This window comes from Nanorana parkeri, unplaced genomic scaffold (assembly GCF_000935625.1).
Source record: "Nanorana parkeri isolate BGI_ZX_2015 unplaced genomic scaffold, ASM93562v1 scaffold382, whole genome shotgun sequence".
Classification (NCBI taxonomy): domain Eukaryota; kingdom Metazoa; phylum Chordata; class Amphibia; order Anura; family Dicroglossidae; genus Nanorana; species Nanorana parkeri.
The window spans coordinates 207,695-228,920 of record NW_017306650.1 but is presented as its reverse complement, the minus strand read 5'-3'; the positions used below and the strand labels follow the sequence as shown (position 1 = coordinate 228,920).

The 21,226-nt window shown below is 42.8% G+C and overlaps 1 protein-coding gene across 4 annotated transcripts in view; it reads right to left on the bottom strand.

Annotated features, from left to right (window-relative positions):
- The window catches only part of FNBP1L (formin binding protein 1 like), a 146,351-nt gene extending 125,939 nt beyond the window's left edge, over positions 1-20,412 (bottom strand). For all 4 annotated transcript variants that reach the window (XM_018559216.1, XM_018559215.1, XM_018559217.1 and 1 more), the window contains exon 1: positions 20,255-20,412. In XM_018559216.1, coding sequence (XP_018414718.1) covers positions 20,255-20,278 — 24 coding nt within the window. In that variant the 5' untranslated portion in view covers positions 20,279-20,412. The remainder of the gene's footprint in view (positions 1-20,254) is intronic.
- Positions 20,413-21,226: the final 814 nt, after the last annotated feature.

Here is a 21,226-nt window from a genome sequence, read left to right as displayed (position 1 = left end):
GGCGGGCTATGGACCCGCTGATCGCCTATATGTCAAACACCCGGTAACGGGTGTGTTTAATCGTCGGGTCTTTTGTGCCCGTGCGTGCCCGCTAGGGGGCGCGCGTGAGCAGAAAATAATTGCCGTCTGGAGACGGCAACCCGCAAATGCAGCAGTGCCGTCCGTCCGTTTTTTAACTACGGGTGGACGGCAAGAGGTTAAAGACATTTGTAATCACAGGGCGACTGCCACAATAACATATATGGGGTACAAATGATCATAGGAAATCTAAAATCGGGACAATGGAAAAGCAAGGAAAGTTGATCCCACCGGATGAAGTCATGGAAAGTTGATCCCTCTGGTCATTTAGTTTTGTTCTGAGGCCTACACACACTGGGGGGTGTACTTCTAAACTATTTGCGAAGCAATTTGCTCTGCGATATAGCATTTGCTTCAGCGAGTGGCAATAATGCAGAATTTTCCCGGTATTACATTTCGGCCTGGAAAGAAAATTTATGAACAATCGTTTTTGCCTAGTCAACATAATGAACGTACATGCCATTTCGAAGGATGAACATGCTTTATAACAATTTGAAAATTCACCCATGTGTACTGTAGGGCCGCAGCTAACCACTATTTTCATCGATTAGTTGACTGATTTTTTTGATTAGTTGCATTAAAAAAAAAAAATACAAATCTTTTCCTCTCTCTCCTCAATAATGAGAATAGTTGTCAACTATTCTCATAATCGATTAGTTGTTGCAGCCCTAGTGTACTGAACTTGTTTGCTTGCGCCATGAAATGCTGAGGACAATGTAGCCGATGACGGTAGCTATAAGTATTCATTGACGTTTTTGTTTCCTCTGAATGCACACATACTGCATCTGAGGTCAGCTCAGTAGACCTCAAAAGATCAGCTTGATACCAGGATGTGATAAGAGCAGGACTCTTGGCAAAAAAGCTATCCACTCAACATAACCACTTGTCTGGAAGAAATTGCCATAGTGACTGATCGGTTATGGACATATCTGTACCGTGGAGGGACTTGGTAGGGAATAATAATTAAAGGAGAACTATGAGGCGAGTGCTTTTCACTCACCTCATAGGTCTAGCCGACCTGTGACAATGAGACTGTCACAGGCCGGCTCAGTAGATCAAGAAGTGAGCGAACACATACCGGCATTCGCTCACCTCTCGATCCTGTCAAAGCGCTGTGCCTTGACAGGGAAGGGGCTGGATTCCCCGCTCCCCCAACGCTGGCTGGCGGATCGGACGGGGGACGGGGCGGGTACAGCTGGCTCTGCCTCTAGATAGGCAGAGCCAGCTGTCACTCACGCAGCTGGGCGGATCCAGACATAATTGTTGGGATCCGCTTCAGCTGCGGCGTCTCAGTATACCGCGAGCAGTAGCTCGCGGTATACTAAGCTTAGGGTGACGGGAGGACGCTAGTTTGTGTCCTCCCGTTACCCTAAGGAGAACTATGGGGAAAAGCCTTAACCCCATAGTTCTCCTTTAAGAGAGCCTTAGTATATCAAACATTATCTTCCATGTTTGTACAATTCATACAAATACATTGATTTATTTGAAAGGGAATAGCAGGCACTGTTCAGCATGCAGAGCCTGTATGTGTAATGAGTAATGGCTACCTCCATGTACAGGTCTCATTACAAACAATACTTATAAGTCGCCAGGATCCCTTCTGTTGTAAAGCCGACAGTCGGCTCTACACGTTTAAACAGACTCCAGGCGGCAAAAGTCGCCGGGAGTCTGTTTAAACAGCCCCGATGCTGGCGACGTACACTGTACGTCGTCAGTCACGAAGGGGTTAAGGGTGGCCTTAAACAGCCCAATCCTGGTCCAATGGTCTGATGCAACTCTCAGGTGAGGCTTTGGGTCATTTAAAGTGACATTAAAGTCACAAATATTCACCCCATGCTTTAAGGACTTACCTTAAATGATGCCTCTTGTTCTGATCATCTTCTTTACAGTAGTATTCAGTAGTCCCTCCAATGCTGCTGCCGGTCTCTGATCCAGCGCCAACTCCTGTCTCTTCCTGTCCGACGGAGTCTTTCCACATACACACTGCCTGCATTGACTTACACTGTGTCTCTCCTATTTTCCCGTCCGAAGACCTCTACTGCGCATGTGCCCGCCCCATGATCCTTTGCGGCCACGCAAGAATCTTCCGATCTTTGGACGGGAGTGAGGCAGAGACACGGGTAAGTAATATCCTTTTTGGTAACTTTAAATATTTTTTTTACGTTTTTGGGAATATCTACTGCTAGTAACAGGATATATGCAGAGTTTAATTATACTTTAAGGTTATAAATGGGAGGTTAACTTTTTTAATGAAGATTTCCCCAAATTACTCAATCCTTCTTTCTTCTCAGAGTGTAAACAGGAAAGGTAACAGCAACCCAATGTTATAGCATTTCAATCTGCCAAGTCACCCAATTACTAGAGGCTGGTCCTAAAACTACAGAGGATGGACACCACTCCTTCCGCATCATGAGTCTATATCTACCTCTATATAGTTAGCCTGATGCAATTAGGCCAGCTACGAGACGAGGCTACTAAATTTAAACATGTTCACATTAGAGGTGAGGAGATTAAGGGGGGATATGATTTCCATGTACAAAATGTTTAATGGTGGTAGCAACATTAGCGATAAACTGTTTAAAATTAACTCAGTTACAAAAACTAGAGGCCATCACCTAAAATTGGTGGAAAAAAAATTCCAGCACAAGGTGCGAAGGGGGTTCTTCACAGTAAGATCAGTTAGGGTCTGGAACTCACTGCCACAGGCGGTGATTTCAGAAAATAATGTGGAATTGTTCAAGAAACTTTTGGACGATTTCTTAAGGGACCGTAATATACAGGGGTACGGGTACTCCTAGAATGAGATCCTAATAGGTTGGACTTGATGGACTAATGTCTTTATTCAACCTCAAATACTATGTAACTATGTAATTAAGCTGATCTCAATTGAAACAGCTAAATGCACAAAAATGAAATGTGCAAGAGCCATTTTAACTATCAAATAATCTGTATTTCTGCCCATCAACTCCTGAGATTTGCACAGCTATTCCACACAGCACTATACTGTCTGGCAGGGCTGGGGACCAAATTTGGTTTTGCTGCAGTTCATTAAACACTAATTGGTCTCTAATAAGTCCACCTCTGTGTCACTACTCTCTTCACCTATCAGCATGTTCCTTGCTCTACAGCATAGCTGCTCCTTGAGCTGCTTCTCCATCCTCCAATGTAAGCTTTATCATATAGGGGACTGCAACAAGCTGATTCCATGTCAAAATGCTGGCATTTCTATTGTTCGCATATAAAAAATAAATGTAAGGATGCATTAAAAAAAAAAAAAAAAAAAACAAGCCTGCACTCACTTGTGTCTTTTTTATATGCATAAAATTCAGCTTTTATACAAGCTAATAAGATACAGAATAAATCAGATCTTCACATTTTATACCATAATAAAAAAACAAACAAAAAATTAAAAAAAAAAACACAAAACCAGGCTGTCCTTGGTTTGCATTTAATCCAGAGTCAGAATGCAGATTTTCTACATTCTATGCTAATAAGCAAAATCCCTGGATCTGTAGCAGGAAAAGCACATGATCCTTCCTGGCAATCAAAGGGTTTAAGTGGTCTCTGTCAGTCTGGCTCTGTTAGATGTACTAATCTGCTTTGTTTCATCTGCTAATTATCTTCCACTAGTAGCCTGCCACAGGAAAAGCAAAAAAATGGAAAATGGCTCACAAGCACCTTACCCGTCTTCAGAATTGTACTCGAGGGTTCTAAACCTCAAAATTTGACACCAACTTTTGTGCTAAAAGTCAGCAAAAGACAAAACGGATTAATCTCTTATTCTACAGCTGTGTATGATTTTATAATGCTGCAGTGCAAACATCTGGCTCTAACAATGGGCCCACTCATAAAATAGGACCACGAGGCCGGGCCGAAAAGAAAAACCTGTAAAAAGGAAAAACAGAAGAATGGCCGATGGCCACTTTGCACACTGGGGACTTTTAATTAAATAGGACCATTCTTTTTTTGCTTTACAGAAATATGGAGCCTAGCTTTGTAAAATAACACATGCACAGCCATTACGGAAAGTGATATTAAAGTCAAAAGGTTTTTAACCCATTTCCAATGCTGATAAATTCACTTACAATGGACGCTGCTCCTTCATTTTTTTTCAACGTTTTAGCTTCCTGCAGAATCAGCTGATCCCCTTTGTGTGGAGCCGTGAACAGGGCCAACCAATCAGAAGCCGATTAATCGATTATTGAAAAAGTTGACAACTTTTTCAATAATCGATTATAATCGATTATGTCGATTAGTTGTTGCAGCCGTACTGAGCACTGGCCCCAATATCCTGTTTTAGGGTGGATCCCGATTGCGGGGTCCCATGGAGTCCCGCGTGTGTGCGTTAGTAAGTTGTGTGTCTCCACAAACACACAGAAAGGCAATCCTGCTACCTGCTCTCCGCTTCTCCTCCAAGCTAGTAGATGTGCAGTTGCCGGAGACTGTGCTGCCCTATATGATCTTGTACTGGATAGGAAGTTTAGGGAAGCCGAGCTGAGAGAGTTGGAGCAAGCTGTTCGGAAACACGATGACTAAGTGTTTGGGTATACATTTAAAGAAGTACTTTGCGGGGCATTGTATATTTGTTGGATCTCACTTCATTGTTGAAAAAAAGTTTGAGTGTACAATGCTTCTTGAATGCAACAATTTGGACAAAGGGCCCATCTAGACCTATGCAATGAGGTGTGCTGTAACACTACAGAGACTCCTCAGGTTACAATGGGGTTACATTTTGGAAAATCCATCTTAAAGAAAAAATAAAATCGCAAACTGAGGCGTGTGCTGTACTGTCGCGGTCTGCCGTAGACAGTACACAATGGGAATAAATAGTAAGACTGCTATTGGCTCAGGTTGGCTATTGAATTCCCTCGCACCAAGAGGAGTGGACCTGAGAGAAAAAGTTCCTCAGGTCTGCTCCTCTGCTCAGTGGGCGGGTGCAATAGCCAGCCTGCTATTGCAATTTGAAATAGCAAATAGCAGTCTTGCTAATGAGCCCGGCTGTTTACATTCACCTGCCTGATGCGGAAGCGAGCCGGCAGGTGAATAGGGAAGCGTAATGCCTTGGGACTGGTTGCTTTAAAGTTACTATTAACTCTCAAGCAATGAAACTACAGTTATCCGTCACCTACTGATCCATGGGTGCTGAAGAACTCGGAGTTTTAAAACTGTACAGTAAACTGCATCATAAATGTGAAACTAGCAACTCGATTAATTGCAGCATATGAGGAGCATATGTACTGCGAGTTAAAAAAAAAAATGTTACAGGTCTAATTTTCAGAGATGAATAAGTTGCTTCAATGCAACACACTTAGGGCACCACAAACAGAAGTGCTAAATGGGTTCCCTAAAATATCAATGCAGAATACCGCCAGCTATAATGTAGTATTGCTGGGATTTGTTGTAGTCATCTGTAGCTGGTGATATTCTGCATTGTGCTGTATAATGTACTATTGCTGGGATTTGTAGTCCTCTATAGTCGGTGCCATTCTGCATTCATTGCTGTATAATTTTACACTTTCCTTTTCACTATATTGCACACCACACTATTTTTTTTTCTTTTTTACTTCCACCGCTCGAAGCTTGCTCCTGTGATGGAGTGTAATCTCAATACAAACTAGTAGTCCCATCACTGGAGCCATTTTTAAAAATGTATTTTATTGTTTATCCGATTAATCGTACTTAATAATCAGCTAACTAATCGATTTTGAAAATAATAGTTAGCTGCAGCTCTAAAATACACCTCCAGCCAGACTTTTTTTTTAAAGTTTTGGATAGAAAGAAGGACGAGAACCCATGTTGGATTGTTATTACTATCCAGGACCATGCTGAGCTGGCCAAACAATGTTAGTTTTTCTGTTCTGCCCACAGGCACTCAATTCTCCTATCAACACTAAACATCGTAAATGAGGAATCCAGCACCCGGCCATTATACTCAGGCAGCAGTGCATGTGTCGCTGTCAGAATACTCAACAGTGACTGAATTGAACTGTGGCCAAGTCAGCAGGACACGCCTGAAATTCGAGCAGTATATGTATGGCCAGCTTTAGATCAATTTCCTAGTAACAAACAGTTAAGACAGGAGGTAGGGGAAAAATCTCTGAGATCTGGATAGAAATACAATCCCAGAGGATTCTAATCTTTCCCCAGCACAAAAATTGGCTCGACATACTCTTTAAAGTGGAACTCTGTGTACCTCGCACAATGCAGGATCAGTCAGGTTACCAACTTTTGTTTTTAGCTGAAGCCCGCATTTGGGCTTGAAGACATTACTCCCAGTTTGTAGATTTGCTCCAGATTAGGGATTCCGACAATAGCCAGACAAGACATTTAAGATGCGGATCTGGAATGGTAGTTCTGTATTTCTTTCATAACATTTCCTTTATTGCGTTTATAAGGGTAAATTATTGTTCTTTAGTTTTGGATGGAGTAGGAATGGGTTAGACCCTCTGTCGGGTTTTTATTGCTCTGTGTCCCTCATGGTGAGATTTATCCCTCTATTTGTGCAGGTGACCATTGTTAGTGAGAAAGTGAGGGGAAATCCAAAATTTCAGAGTTGTCACCAGAGTTGGATGAAAACTTGTCCATCACGCTTGCTGCTGAATATTGTGAATCAGGAGGTGGTGCTGGGTGTCAGGCGATTTCAGATTCTAGGCAAACCACTCAGCAGTGAGCGTTCATATGGCTTCCTTCTTCGCATTTCCAGGCCATTGCTGAATTGGATACGATGAGCTCAAGACATTGGCACCCTGCTTAAAGCACTTGCTGTTAATGCAGCAGCTCAAAGCTGTGTTTCCTCCCCACAGAATTACATCTTAAGAGCCTCATGTGCAGAAAAACAAGATGGCCTCCCAATTCCATGCCCCATACATGCCCTTTTTAAGGCAGCACAACCTCTTTACCCACAGCTAAACCCTCCATACAATACCAATAAATAAGCTCCTCATGACACCAGCAGCTGCAAGTGGCAAACAAATCTACTTGTGTACCACCAGGCCACTTTGCAGAAGATTTGACAGCAAGTCAACAAACGCATAAGAACTATAGCGTTTAATGAAGCCAAATTAATATTTGCAACCAACAAATAGCAACGACCACCTAGAAAATCAGTCCCTGCAGATGGTTACTTGAAACTGGTATTATCAATACAGGCAAACACATAATGATTAGGTACAGGTATAGTTAATAATGGTAAATGCTGGAAAAGATGTCCAAAAGGGCCCATTCACACCAACCTGGTGCCCTACAGTGTGCTTAACGGGCATTTAACCCAATGCCTATTCAAATATATGGGCTACCTAAAGCATCACAACGGACCAAAAGTTGAGTGCAACATTTTCTCCAGCACTGCAGTGCATGGTAGTGTGTTAGAGCACATTGTGGCACGCTGCAACACAGGTGCATTAGGAAGGTATAGCGGGATGTCAATAAGAATGAATAGCACTGCAACAATGCACATAATAGACATTAACATGGGTGTTAAATCTGCATGCTGGAGTGAATGGGACCTTACTGTTCAAATGTTTTGAAATGCTGACCGACAAAAATGAAATTATGATTACAAAATGTGTTACTTTCATTTGTTCACTTTCATCATTCCAACAGTGAACGGTGTTCAAATCTTTGTCAAATCTTGTGAAATACATTATGTAAGGCCAGTCTTAAAGCGTCTGTAAACACTAATCATGAACTTCTCTTCTTTAATGCCTTAAGATGGGATAAATATTTAATTGAAAGACTGTTGTAATATCTGCTTGAAAAGTGCAAAAAATACCAGTTGATCTTGCCAGAAATATTGCATTTTTGTTCTTGGGTTTAGATGCAATCTCGGGTACTCGGGCACAAGACAAATCCATGGAATTCAGGAGCCAGTCTGTCCAATCCAGGAGTCAGTAGGGTTTTCTTTTAGGAGCCAGCTCCATTGCCAACAACTAGAGAAAAGCTCCAAAGTTGGGCACCAACTGTCATTTTTAAAGGAGCGTTGACTAGTTGGCTCCTGGAATTTGTCCAGTCCCGGTATAATCTGACCTTAATGAGACCACAGACTGCGTGGGGTCAGAGAAGAGATAGATCAGACAGGTTCCACTTTAAGGAACCTGAAAAGCATCACAAGTGAGGTAACATACCTGGCTTTGAACACTACCACTAGCTTCCTTCAGGCTAGTAAGGAATACTCTGCTATGAATCAGATGATGAGCTCTGCGCTCTCGTCACACCAAACATACAGTACACTCCCACAAAAAGGTATCCGAATATGCAACAGCTGAATTGCAAATTGGCTCAAGTCAATAAAACACATCAGGGCTGGACAAATCCTCGGAGCCAGGTAGCAAGTGCCTCCTTATAAATGAAAGCTGGGGTCCACATTTTGAGGTTTTCCCTGGTTGTGGTCAATGGGAACTGGTTTCCAAAAATCTTGCTGGCTCCTGGATTCCATATTAATTTGTCTGCCAGTCAAATCTAGAAGCAGAATTTAAAGCTCAGACTATTTTACACTTCATTAGATCAAAAGTTACAACTGCACACCAAAGCTTTTTACTTTAATGTAATCTCCATAGCAACCAGTACGAGAACACTATTACCCATTCAGCCTGTTCTAAAGTTTCAGCACTATGCTCAGCATGAAACATGATGCAGGTGGCTGAAGGACATCATTTTATTGCATTTATCCTAAGGTAAGGTAATCATGGATGGTGTGGTGATGTAGTTAATGCATGGGTCATCATCCTGCCAACTGCTCAATCCAACCTCCCCCATATATAAAGAAGTTTAGCACGCTATTATAAAGCAGTTTAGAAAGCATTTCACTATTGATTGTTTATTTGCTTCTTTGCAAGGGTTGGGCTTAGTGTTTGGGGCTCTTACCAAAGCTGGCCATACACTGGTAGATGTTTGCAAAAACGTTCATGTGAAAAACGTCAGAACTTTCGATAATGCCATCAGACTTTCTAAATTAGGTTTCAGTTTAACATTCAAAACAGGATGTCGATTTGCCCCCATTAGAAAAATCGAACAAAAATTCTGAAAGCGAATTGTTTTCGAATGAAATTCTACTGTGGCCAGGTTTAGGCCCCGATTACACCTCAGCGATCTGAAGAAATCAGACGCACTTCAACACTAGGATTTCCATTATATTCAGTGATACCCGTTCATACCTGAACACAGAGTTACTTCTAATGCTCCGTCCTTGAAAAAGTACATAAGCTTCTTCTAGGCAAGAGTCACATGTTTTGACCCCCATTAGAAAATCAATGAGTGCCTAAAAATGTGCGGTTTTTTTAGTTTTCTTTCCGAGTAACTAGTGTCCATTTGTTTAAATTTAATTTTAAAACCGCTTAAGCTTGAAATGCGCACAAAAACACAGCAAAAAAACAGCTAAAAAAAAAACCCGCTCAACTTAAGTCCCCTTTCACACAGGCGTCTGTCAGAACTGATCAGCAGCGGGATCTGTGCATGGCATTCGATGAGTACCTATCTTTAATAAGCATATATGGCCTGGTCAAGTCTGCTAAAGGCTCAGGATGTGATTTTTGCAGATGGAGCATTAAAAAGCATGAACACACATGATTCAGCCCATGAACGTATCTTATTTCATGAATGGTTAGTGGCTGAGCAGACGTCACTATGACTGACCTGCAAAACAGATTGTTAAACACACTAAACACAAGCGAGTCTGCAAATAATGTGTTATAACTATACCTTAAACACAGGAAAACGTCAAGATTGATTTATGTGGCAGGAAATAGAGACAGTAGGAAGTGTACAAATCATAAAACTGAGGTTGAATAAGGGGAAATGAGGGGAACTTCTGGCTAAATATTTAAATTTTTGATTTTAAATACATTTATAAGCCCAAGCAGGCCTATTGTCTTAAAGAGACGCTAACAAAGCAAAACCGACTGAGGCCAGACGGGAGCTGCAAATTTGTGACTCTAGGGCTGTTTGTTGGACCCACTACAAAAACAGAAGAAGATCCCTAAAGACAAAATATGCCCCCTGGCTGACATAAGACGGCATCTTCCATCTAATGCTGGGCACACACCTTACAACCATCGCAAGACTTTTGTCTTGCGATGGTTGTAAGGTACTTAAAAAAACGTACGATCTGCCCATCTTGGGCATTTAAACATTTTGTTTAAAGAGCGTACTAGATCTTCTAGAAAACAAAGCAGCACACTTATCGATTGTCCAAACTGAAAATCCATATGGGTCATACTAGTGGGAAGATGGGTTCTCCTCCAACATGTAGCCTTGGGTGGACAATGCCATGAAAGACCCCATTTACTCCTGAGCGTTTTGTAGCTCTACAACAGTCAACAGGAGGAATCTCACTGAATCAATGGCCCCTGTTCACATCTGAGCATCCTGTTGCTTGTAGCAAGATATCTGCAGCGTGAAAAAGTACACAAGCTTCTTTTGGAGCAGAGTCGCACATTCCGGCCTCAACAGACTTCAAAAGGAGCACATACAAAGTGCACTTTATTTGCATGTTCTTGCCTATTAGCTTTCCATTGGCTAAAATTAAGAAGAAGAAGAAAAAAACAAAACACGCACAACAAGCACGCCTGGAACATGAGCAAGAACACCTGTACAAGCACTCAAACGCCAGAAAAATGAGCAAGGACACTCATCTCAATTATGTATGGGACCTGACAATTGTCATGAAATAAGCAAGGAGGGTGCTACCTGATAACTGGACCAAAAACCACAAGCACCATGGCTAACCAATAGAGATGAACTGGTCTCCAAGTAGCACACACATATACCAACACTGGGGTTCATCACATTTGTGATGGCCAACCATGCCATCTGCACAACAAGACCATAGGCAGCAGGGTGTGGCTTCCAGGGACATCAGACAGGGAAGGTGGGCATTTGGCATTCTAAAAAGAATAGCCATCGAATTAAATTATTAGATGCTGCAATTTACAGGAACCGAGTCAGCCTATTGAATAATAGCGGCCGTTCCTTTACTGGTCTCTATCAGTTCAGCTGGAGATGCAATTCATACATTTTCAACACATTCTGTACAAAAGTCCATTGTAGGAACAGTCAATCCGCTGCTCTCCATTCTTCAGCTTCATAGCGGGAGCTCTTATGCCAAAATGATACTGGCATATCTTAGGAACATCCGAATGCACAGTGTGTGTGCTTGGCTTTTGGAGCGCTGAGTTGCCATGGCAACTACAAAGTAGCGAGACTGTCCTTCACATCCATGGAGGTTGAAAGTTGAAATATTTGTCACCGCTAGAATCTAGCTAAACACATCTGTGTTCTTCAACGTTACCGTTCACATCATGCTCGACAGTTTACATAACAATACTATGGAATGCAAAACAAGAGCGCCATTATTCAAACGCTATCAAAGAATGATTTAGAAACAAAAGGGGACTCCAAGAAACAAAGAAAATCCATGCACACTACAAATCTGATTCACTTCACAAATATTCAGTGATCTCAGGCTGTAATCCACTGCATCCTGTGCTGATGGAGTGCGGACTCAAATTACATCCAAGGGGTTCTAGACTAGTAACCAGGTCATACAAGTCATGCCTGATCCTTCAGTTGCTGCCAGGTCTGAGCGGCACAGATGACTGGTTCTGCATGGGGGGGACAATACAACTGGTACTAAACAAAAGGGACATGTGTAAGGTCACCAAATATTTATAAAATATACATCGCCTTTCATTGCACTAAACTGAAATGAAGATTCCCGCCAACAGTTCACTGAACCCATAACTGCAGTTCTGCAATATTTAACACAGATCAATAATATGATGCTTTTCAGAGAACGGTATAGACAATTAAAATATGCTGAAAGGAAATAAAGCTAAAAGAAACAAAAAAAGTATATATACTAAAATTAGAGCTGAAAGAGCAAACAGTTAAAGTCTACCCGGGGGGGATTGGAGGTAATCTGCATCAACCGTGCAGATTACCTCCAATCGTGCACGGTTGGGTCCATCGAAATGGAACACTCATCTTTTTGTTTTTCCGGACCCAGTCTGAGCGGGTAGCCAGATGTAAATGGACACACGTCCGTTTAGATGCGGCTACCCAAAGACTAACATCGGGCTTCCGATCAGATCCCCCTGAAAAACTGATAAGCGGACTTGATCGAAACACCCATGTGAAAGGGACCTTACTTAGCTCATCACCCCTGCAGTTGGCATTCTCCTTTCGCCCCTACAATCCAGCATATAGACTGCCCCTCCGCGCCCTCACTTACTGTTGGACTATGGACCCTGCATTAGACGCAGGGTTATCTGTGGGCCTCTGGAGTGTAGGGCAGGGGGGAGAAGAGGTTGTGGGAGTTGGCCTTGAAGCCAACATGAGCACAGATCAGGCAAATAAAAAAAGTTCTTTACACAGTTCCCCCTAGACAAACTAGCAGTTACTCTGCCAGTGCACGGGTGGCCCCACTGCATGGGGAGGTTTGTTCCCCCTGGAGATGGGCTTTAAAAAAACTGCTGGTATTGAGACAGTTTAAAGTAGATGTAAACCCTAACTGGGTTATATTTAGTTTGCTAAAGCACTGTGCGCATCCTAAAAGGCCACTTTTGGTGTTGCTGACCTAATGCAGCTGCAAGCAATGAGAGCATTGCATTTTTTAGGTGTGTTGAAACAGTCACTAGTAGACGGCATCAGAAGCCAATGTGACAGGAGCAGAATTAGAAGACAGGTTGGCTGAACACATTTACAAAATATTTTGGAAGATTACCCAGGTCCATCAAATGCATTTCATTTATGTCTTTACTGCTTGACCCAAGTTTAGTTCACCTCAAAAAAAAAAAAAAAAAAATCACACTACATTGAATCAGCATGGCTGGTGGAGGTTGGTTCCTATCCTTATATATAACCAAAGGATCGAGCTATCTATGTCTAACCTTATACAATTTTGTTCATTGGAGCACTGTGAAGAAAAGCCAGCCCTTGTACACCAGCCCACATCTGCATACAAGACATGCTTGATGAAGATAATGATCATTTAAAGCAAATGAAGAAAAACAAAGTAATTCAAAACGCAGGCACCATAATGTACAAGTATATACCACAAGTGCTTCAAAACAGTCCTCAGGGGTGCCATGGGTCTCCACCAATTTAAAACCCGAATTCCAATTTCCTTGTAGGGGGAAGCATTGGTACATATCCCTCAATGCAATGCTCTGTGCTTGATCTTCCTATCCAGAAGCCGGGCACTGCAACATGGTACACAAACACTATTCCGATAAAAATCTGAATATCGCATGCATCCAGGGTGAGGCTAAGGTCCTTTCAGAAGCAACTATATATGGTGGCACCTTACAGGTTCCCAAGCCAAGAACATATAGATAATACAGGTTACGAAAACAGGCGACCACAAGATTTTTTACTAGCCCAACAAATACTTACCTAACCAATACCAGACTTGCCACTTTGCCAGTGGGGGAATTAAACCTTTTGCCTAGGTGCAACATGGCATCTGCTGACCTATTCTGACATGAATTGCTACAAAAGGAAATACTCAGTTCACACTACATACTTCTACCAAGTTGTATTACGTGTTAGGAAAGACACATAAAGAAGGAACAAAGTCCAGAAGCTCTATAACCTTGCAGCTCATGCAATTACAAACCAGAAATAATTACAGGAACTGTATTACAAAAAAAATTAAGTGAACACGGATAACTCAATGTTAAGAGGATTTACAGTTGAGCAGTCAGAGTAAAAGCACACTCAGATGAGGCACTTTTGAAGGTCCAGATGATCCCTTGCATCCCCACTCATAATTCTGGCATGACATGTTTATTTTAAATGATCTGTTGGTATTGTGACCAGTCTTGATATACACTGACTGGTCAAAAAAAAACACTACCTGGATTTCGGGCAGGGTTATGATCTGGGGTTGGTTCAGTTGGTCAAATCTAGGGTCAGTAATGTACCCAAAAACAATTAGGTCAAATTCCTACATGAATATACTAAAATGACCAGGTTTTTCTATTAATGGATTTTCTCTTCCCTGGTGACACGGACATATTCCAAGGTGACAATGCCAGGATTCAATTGGGCTGAAATTTGAAGAGTGGTTCAGGTTGCATGAGACAATTTTCACACATGGATTGGTCACCAGAGTCCAGACCCTAAGCCCATTGAGAATCTTTGGGATGTGCTGGAGAAGACTTTACACAGTGGTCTGACTCTCCCATTATCCCCGCAAAAGATCCTGATGAAAAATGAATGCAACTCTGGACGCAAATAAACATTGCGACATTGCATAAGCTTATCAAAATGATGTCACAGAGAATGCGTGCTGTAATCAGAGATAAAGGCAATCCAACGAAATACTGGTGTGTGACTTTTTTGGCCAGGCAGTGTATTATATAATTATATATAGGTTTATAGATAGATACAGTAGTATGTAATCTTCTTGCACTACTTTTTTATAACAACGCACAGTATTGCAGTACCCCACAGTGTGATTTAACGCAGGGCTGTCTGGAGGTGTGTTGGAGTGCCATTCAGATGAATGTCACCGCGCACTAGGTATGTGTTGCGCTGTGCTATAACATTCATTTAGCGCCGTGCTGTAGTGTGAACAGGCCCATAAAATAGTGTTACGCTCGAGTGTAATCTGACACACTAAAGACTTGAATATAATAAAGATTTATGACATTTGACACAGAGTGTTAAGCCATCCTTCACAAAATTTGTCATTGTACAGTAATATATTACAACAGATTTTTGGAATAGATTAGAAACAGAATCATCGCATAGACATTAAGTAAAAGCAGACAGCGTGTATCCTGAAAAGACACTATCCAGCATTCTGGCCACAAGATGTTCTATCTGTAAACAATAAAAATCCCACACCGAGTGAGAATAGAACCAAGTACTCCACATGGATCCAAACCTACAAAATGTTTATTAGGTGGCACCACTGGGTGGTCCTGAAATGATAGCCGAGCAAAATAAAAACCCAAAATCGACATCATAACAACATTCCCTGGAATAAACAACATAACTTGTAGCATCTGCCTATCCCGGGCCCACAACCCTGTAAAGGATTCTACTGTGACATTTAGAAGATTACCCATTAACCCTTTTGGTACCTAAGATGTGTGAGTGCATGCCTGGAACAACCTCCATAAATTTGCTCACTGCATCAGTCTACATGTTAACCCTTTCATATTCCTTATGAAATACAATTAATTATGGCACAATTGAATGTCAGTCTTTAAAATGTGTGCTAGTAAAAGACAATACTTTGTTCCTTTGAATAGATTAGGGCAGGGGTAGGCAACCTTGGCTCTCCAGCTGTGCTGAAACTACAAATCGCATAAGGCATTGCAAGCCACAGGCATGACTCCCAGAGGCAGAAGCATGATGACATTTGTAGTTTCAGCACAGCTGGAGAGCCAAGGTGGCCTACGCCTGGATTAGGGGAAGGGTTAGATCCCCTGTCAGGTTTTTATTGATGGCTATGACTCCATTAAGGGCTCCCCTAACTTTCTATGCCAGTGACACAGGGTCTGGGGAAGAGAAAGTAATAGGAAATCTTCCCAGTGACATTACAGGAGATTAATAAAAACCTTAGACAGATTCTACTCTTTACCCACCTTATTGTAAAATACATATCAAAAATGTGGCTGGGGTTTAACAAGCTACACAGACTGTAGAACAATCATGACATGATACACTTGGCCACGTCCTCATACCTGGTACCAAACGTACCTTGGGTGAACAACAGTAATATGCCAGGAACGTTTAGTTCGGACTGAACTTCCCCAAGGTCAATCAGCCATGGGGTATCTGCCAAAGTATCAGGGTTCCCCACAGACATACAATTGTTTACCTATCCAACCACAATCAAACTGATTAATTGATGAACATCTTGCGTCTATGGGCATCTAAGTTGATAGTTCTAGCTTAACCCACATCTTCCTAGCAAAAAGAGAATGCGCATTTGTACCTCTGAGCACGCAGGTCTACATTCAAAGCGGACACCAAAAGCACTTGCCTAGTAGGTAGGAACGGGCTTCCCATATCCCAGACAATATACCGAAGGAGTCTGATGAGCTCTGTAATACGATCATGATGTCTACGTACGTTTTACTATGTTTTTTCCTTCATGTGATTTGGCTGTGCTCCCTACTCCTAGCTCTACAACTATAAAACTGCATACTTAAGTGAGCCAAACCTAATGAGGGGCTTATAAGAATGCATATTTTGGTCCTCTGAGGTCCAAGACCATCTGTAGAGTTAGGCATGCCTTAATCCGAGGCTGAAAAAATATAAAAAAAATCACAGGAGCTAGGTCACCAATGCCCCATAAAGCTTACCCAAAAAAATGACAGTTGGCACCTAACTTCTGAGGTTTCTCTCTAGTTGTTAATGGAGCTGTCTCCTAAATAAAAATACTGCTGGTTCCTGGATTGGACAGAGTGGCTCCCGAATTCCTTACAAATATGTCCACGCTGCTTTAAATCACACATGAAAGCTTCTTGGAGGTGAGCAAGAGGTGTAAAACCAAAAATACCCCCTCAACTGTAAAATACAGATCCCCTAGCACTTCAGTCAAGATCACATGACCAGCATGTTGGTTTACTTGACCAGTAGCAGCCCTACATCCTTGATGTTTGCCTCAGCACAGTCTTCATTCACTTAATTAAAGACTCCATCAGCATTGTATTCTAGTGCACTGCTGCCATGTCTTCCAAACCATGTGACCCAGGAGCCGCAGGGTCTGTCATTTACAGGCGACAGGTAACATATTAACTCATCTCTACTTGTAATCTTGCCTAGGTCAGATATTTTTGGGGGCAATGAATTTACAATCCAGACTGGAAATGCGTGACTGATGCCGCTCTGCTCTGATACAAGAGAAATGTTCCACTTATCCGTAGAGAAAGAGATAAGAATGTGAACAGTAAAGAAAAAGGCAGAGTTCTCTGGTTGTTCCTGGAACCCCGACCACTGAAAAGGGTTTATACTCAGTTTCAGCTTTGACATGGGTCAGGAGGCAATGCCAGACATATGCTTTTCTTCTAGCAAGTTCACGACCATCAGGCAAGAGGACCTGCTGCAAATAGTACTCCCCGTAGTACTGGATCAGAGCGTTTTCCAGTAATGTCCATGAGGCAGCAATTATCAGTCAACTGTAGAAGTTCATTCCATTAAGTAAAGCTTCTATAGAATGCTACCCTACAGCCAAAAGGACATCTTGCAGATGAAAAAATGTCCTTAATATAGACAAGGCTTGCCTGTCCATCTTCTAAAATGCTCCATTCCCCTGGGTAACAGTATAAATCAATACAGTGATATCCAATAAAATGCTCACAGCCGGCTGGCAACTTGAAATCTTACCGAAGCCAAACATTTTACAAAGATCCACTAATATTCAGCGAACAAGCAGCGTCTTGGATTCATTTCCTCTTTTCCTAGAAGCATCCCAGACCTTCACCACGTGTGTGTCTGCTCTGACTGTATCCTACACATAGACGACGTAGCCCAAGGTCTTTAGATATTAAATTCAATGGTTCAGGCAACCTTCTGGATATTTCCCAGAATATAGACTTTACATTACTAAAAATAGTGAATCGTTCGATGAACTTTAAGCAATCCTGACAAGTTCTGTAGTATCGGGCAATTGCTACATCTGCGGGGACCCTCAGATAGATGTTCCTGCCAACAGATCCTATTGGCTGCAATGAATTATTCTGACCAAGCGACCACTGGTGCCCAAGATGAGTGACACGATTGTAAGAATCATTTGAAAGATGTCACCAGCACACCGAAGATCCTTTTTGCAATCACCAAATGCTAATTTTATTGAACAAGTTGTCAGAATGGATACAAGCGCTTTCAGGACCTCGCAGGGTCCCTTCATCAATGCTGAATCCTTGTGAAGGGACCCTGCGAGGTCAATGCTGAAGCCTTGTGAAGGGACACTGCGAGGTCCCGAAAGCGCGTGTATCCATTCTGACAACTTGTTCAATAAAATGAGCATTTGGTGATTGCAAAAAGGATCTTCGGTGTGCTGGTGACATCTTATCGTTCGATGAACTTTAAGCAATCCTGACAAGTTCTGTAGTATCGGGCAATTGCTACATCTGCGGGGACCCTCAGATAGATGTTCCTGCCAACAGATCCTATTGGCTGCAATGAATTATTCTGACCAAGCGACCACTGGTGCCCAAGATGAGTGACACGATTGTAAGAATCATTTGAAAGATGTCACCAGCACACCGAAGATCCTTTTTGCAATCACCAAATGCTAATTTTATTGAACAAGTTGTCAGAATGGATACAAGCGCTTTCAGGACCTCGCAGGGTCCCTTCATCAATGCTGAATCCTTGTGAAGGGACCCTGCGAGGTCAATGCTGAAGCCTTGTGAAGGGACACTGCGAGGTCCCGAAAGCGCGTGTATCCATTCTGACAACTTGTTCAATAAAATGAGCATTTGGTGATTGCAAAAAGGATCTTCGGTGTGCTGGTGACATCTTTCAAATGTATCTTATGCATACAACGGTGCCATCCGCAGTCGTTACGAGCACCCTTCCCATTAGATGGGATCTTCGGTAAGGAGTGCGACAAGAACCTTTCTACTTGACGTTTGTAAGAATGTCACCAGCACGCCAAAAGTCCTTTCAGGATAACCAAGTGTTCATTTATTAAGAGCCATGTCAAATAAAGACTAGTGCAACAAGACCCATACACGTCCCAAGATGAGTGACACTCTCGGGGTCTGCTTGGCAAAATGGTGAGTGCATGCTTATGTTTGCATTAAACCATCTGCAGACATATGACCACCACCTAATCACTAGCTGTAGAACACTTCCAGTGTGCAGTCACTGATATACTCTCCACTTACAGATAAACTTTCAGGACAACGTTTTTGATATAGACAAGACTTGCCTCTACAAAGCCAAACCTTATTACACCAGCCTGGGCACAATGAGATTTGATTGGCATTTAAATGCCCCTGAAAGTGACTGAGGCAGTCAGCATCTGATGGCTGAGTATCATTGACAAGAGCGAGCCCCTGAGAACGCCTTATATATTTGGCACACTGAGGCCCTGAATGAGGGGTTATAATTAGGTACGGTTCCTTTTAAAGTAGAACGTGCAGCCCTTCAGCTCCTCTGTTTTCATTAGAAAAATCGCACAAATACCAAATTAAACAATATTCCACAACACAAGTCGGCGTGTTTCATTCTAGGAATCTCCCATTATCAACAAGGAGACTGGAAGCAAGCCTGCTACAAAATGATTAGGCAGTTTGTTTTGTGGTCTCCCCAGTATTGTTTGCCTATCCTGAGTTACCTAGGGCAAAAAGAGAGAAGAATAGAATGCAAGGACAGGAGGTGGGGGCGGGGGTGGTCTCAGCTGTTCGGATCAACACCTAACAGAATATTCTTCCCATGGAGAATTACCGTGTCCATGACATCAACAAAGCACCCAGCAGAAAATGGGGACTGCTAGAGAGCACAGAGTGTGCCTTGGCTGAAGCCAGGAAGGAGATGAAAGAAAGGGTGTGATCTCTCTGCTTACAGGCAGGGAAACAAAAGCTGCCCTTCACCTGGTTGTATGTGCACACCCTCCCTGCACCGATACCAGACACACAATGAAACACAATCAGCCCTCTGACTGTCACCACAACCATCACTGCCCAGACCCAGTATAAGAAGTAGGAGCATGGTACGGGCTGTGCTCAGAGGTGTGTCACTACTACACACTGCCAGACAAATAATCATCACATATACGGTATACAAAGAGAGTAAGAGAAGAGAGAGGTATGTACACTTATAGAGAGGTGTGTATAACAGAGATAAATATTTGTCTATAGAGAGTGATATGTACATATAGAGAAGTGTGTATGATATATATATATATATACACACACACACATACATACACAGTGAGAGCTATATTTGTGTATAAAGAGCTACTCAGCTCTGAGTGGCTTGTGCACACATGAACAGAACAATGCGGTCGGTTGAGTCCCCGGTATACACCGGACATGCGTTCAGGTCACACTGTACAATGGTGAGGTGAGTACACCTGGCGGTCCGGCCCGGCGGCAGCTCCGGTCATAGCAGTGACTTGTAAGTATTCCGGACCACCGTACTCTTTTCCCCCCTCCCCTCCTAGGAAACAAAGGCGCCCCCCTAGGTGTGGAGAAGCGGCAGCCACACTCACCCATAGCTCCGTGCCCCAGCTCATGGCTCCGGCTGGGTGTCGGGAGGAGGAGGGCGGCTGTGTCCGGCTGAGAGCGGAGACGGTAGACGCGGCTGTGTGTCCTGTAGCTCCTTCCTTGTGTGCAGAGCGGGGAGGAGAAGGAGGAGGAGAGGGCGGGGCTGGGAGAGGAGGGAGGAGATGCTGGGATGGGCAGGAAGGGATGGCATGGGAAAAGAGGCGGGGGACCGGGACACGGGAGGTGGCAGGACAGACATGTGGGCACATGGCAGGAGGGCGGGATAGTCATCAGGCGGGCGTGTGAGGAGCATTGGATGGGTGTGCAGAACTTTCTCCACTCACAGCAATTCACAGAACACAGTAGATTAGAAAACCATTTCTGGAGCTTTACATTGAGCAATTGTAAACAACTAGGCAGTCATTGACATTCCCGGAAACTTTACAAAGTGGGGGAGCCTGAAATTGGGGTGAGGGGAGCAGCCAATAGCAGAGCATGGTGTGTGCCACGCTGAAATAGAGGCAATAGACATAGTTTGTAATGGACATGGCTATGAGTGGGCAACAAACGGGCAATTGTGACAATATTAGAGGAATAATAATAATACATGAGGAACAAAGTGGCAATTGTGACAATAAGTGGCCAACAAATGGGCATTTGTGACAATAAGCGGGCAACGGAAGGGCAATCATGACAATAAGTGGGCAATTTTGACAATAAGCAGGCAACAAACTGACAATTGTGACAATAAGTGGGCAACAAATGGGTACTTGTGACAATAAGCGGACAACAAATGGGTGATTGTGACAATAAGCGGACAACAAATGGGTGATTGTGACAATAAGAGGGCAACAAAGGGGCAATTGTGACAATAAGTGGGCAACAAAGGGGCAATTGTGAGAAAAACAAACGGGATATCACGACTATGATAAAAATGGTGACGATAGCATTGAGAATAGCTCGGGCACATGTGTGGG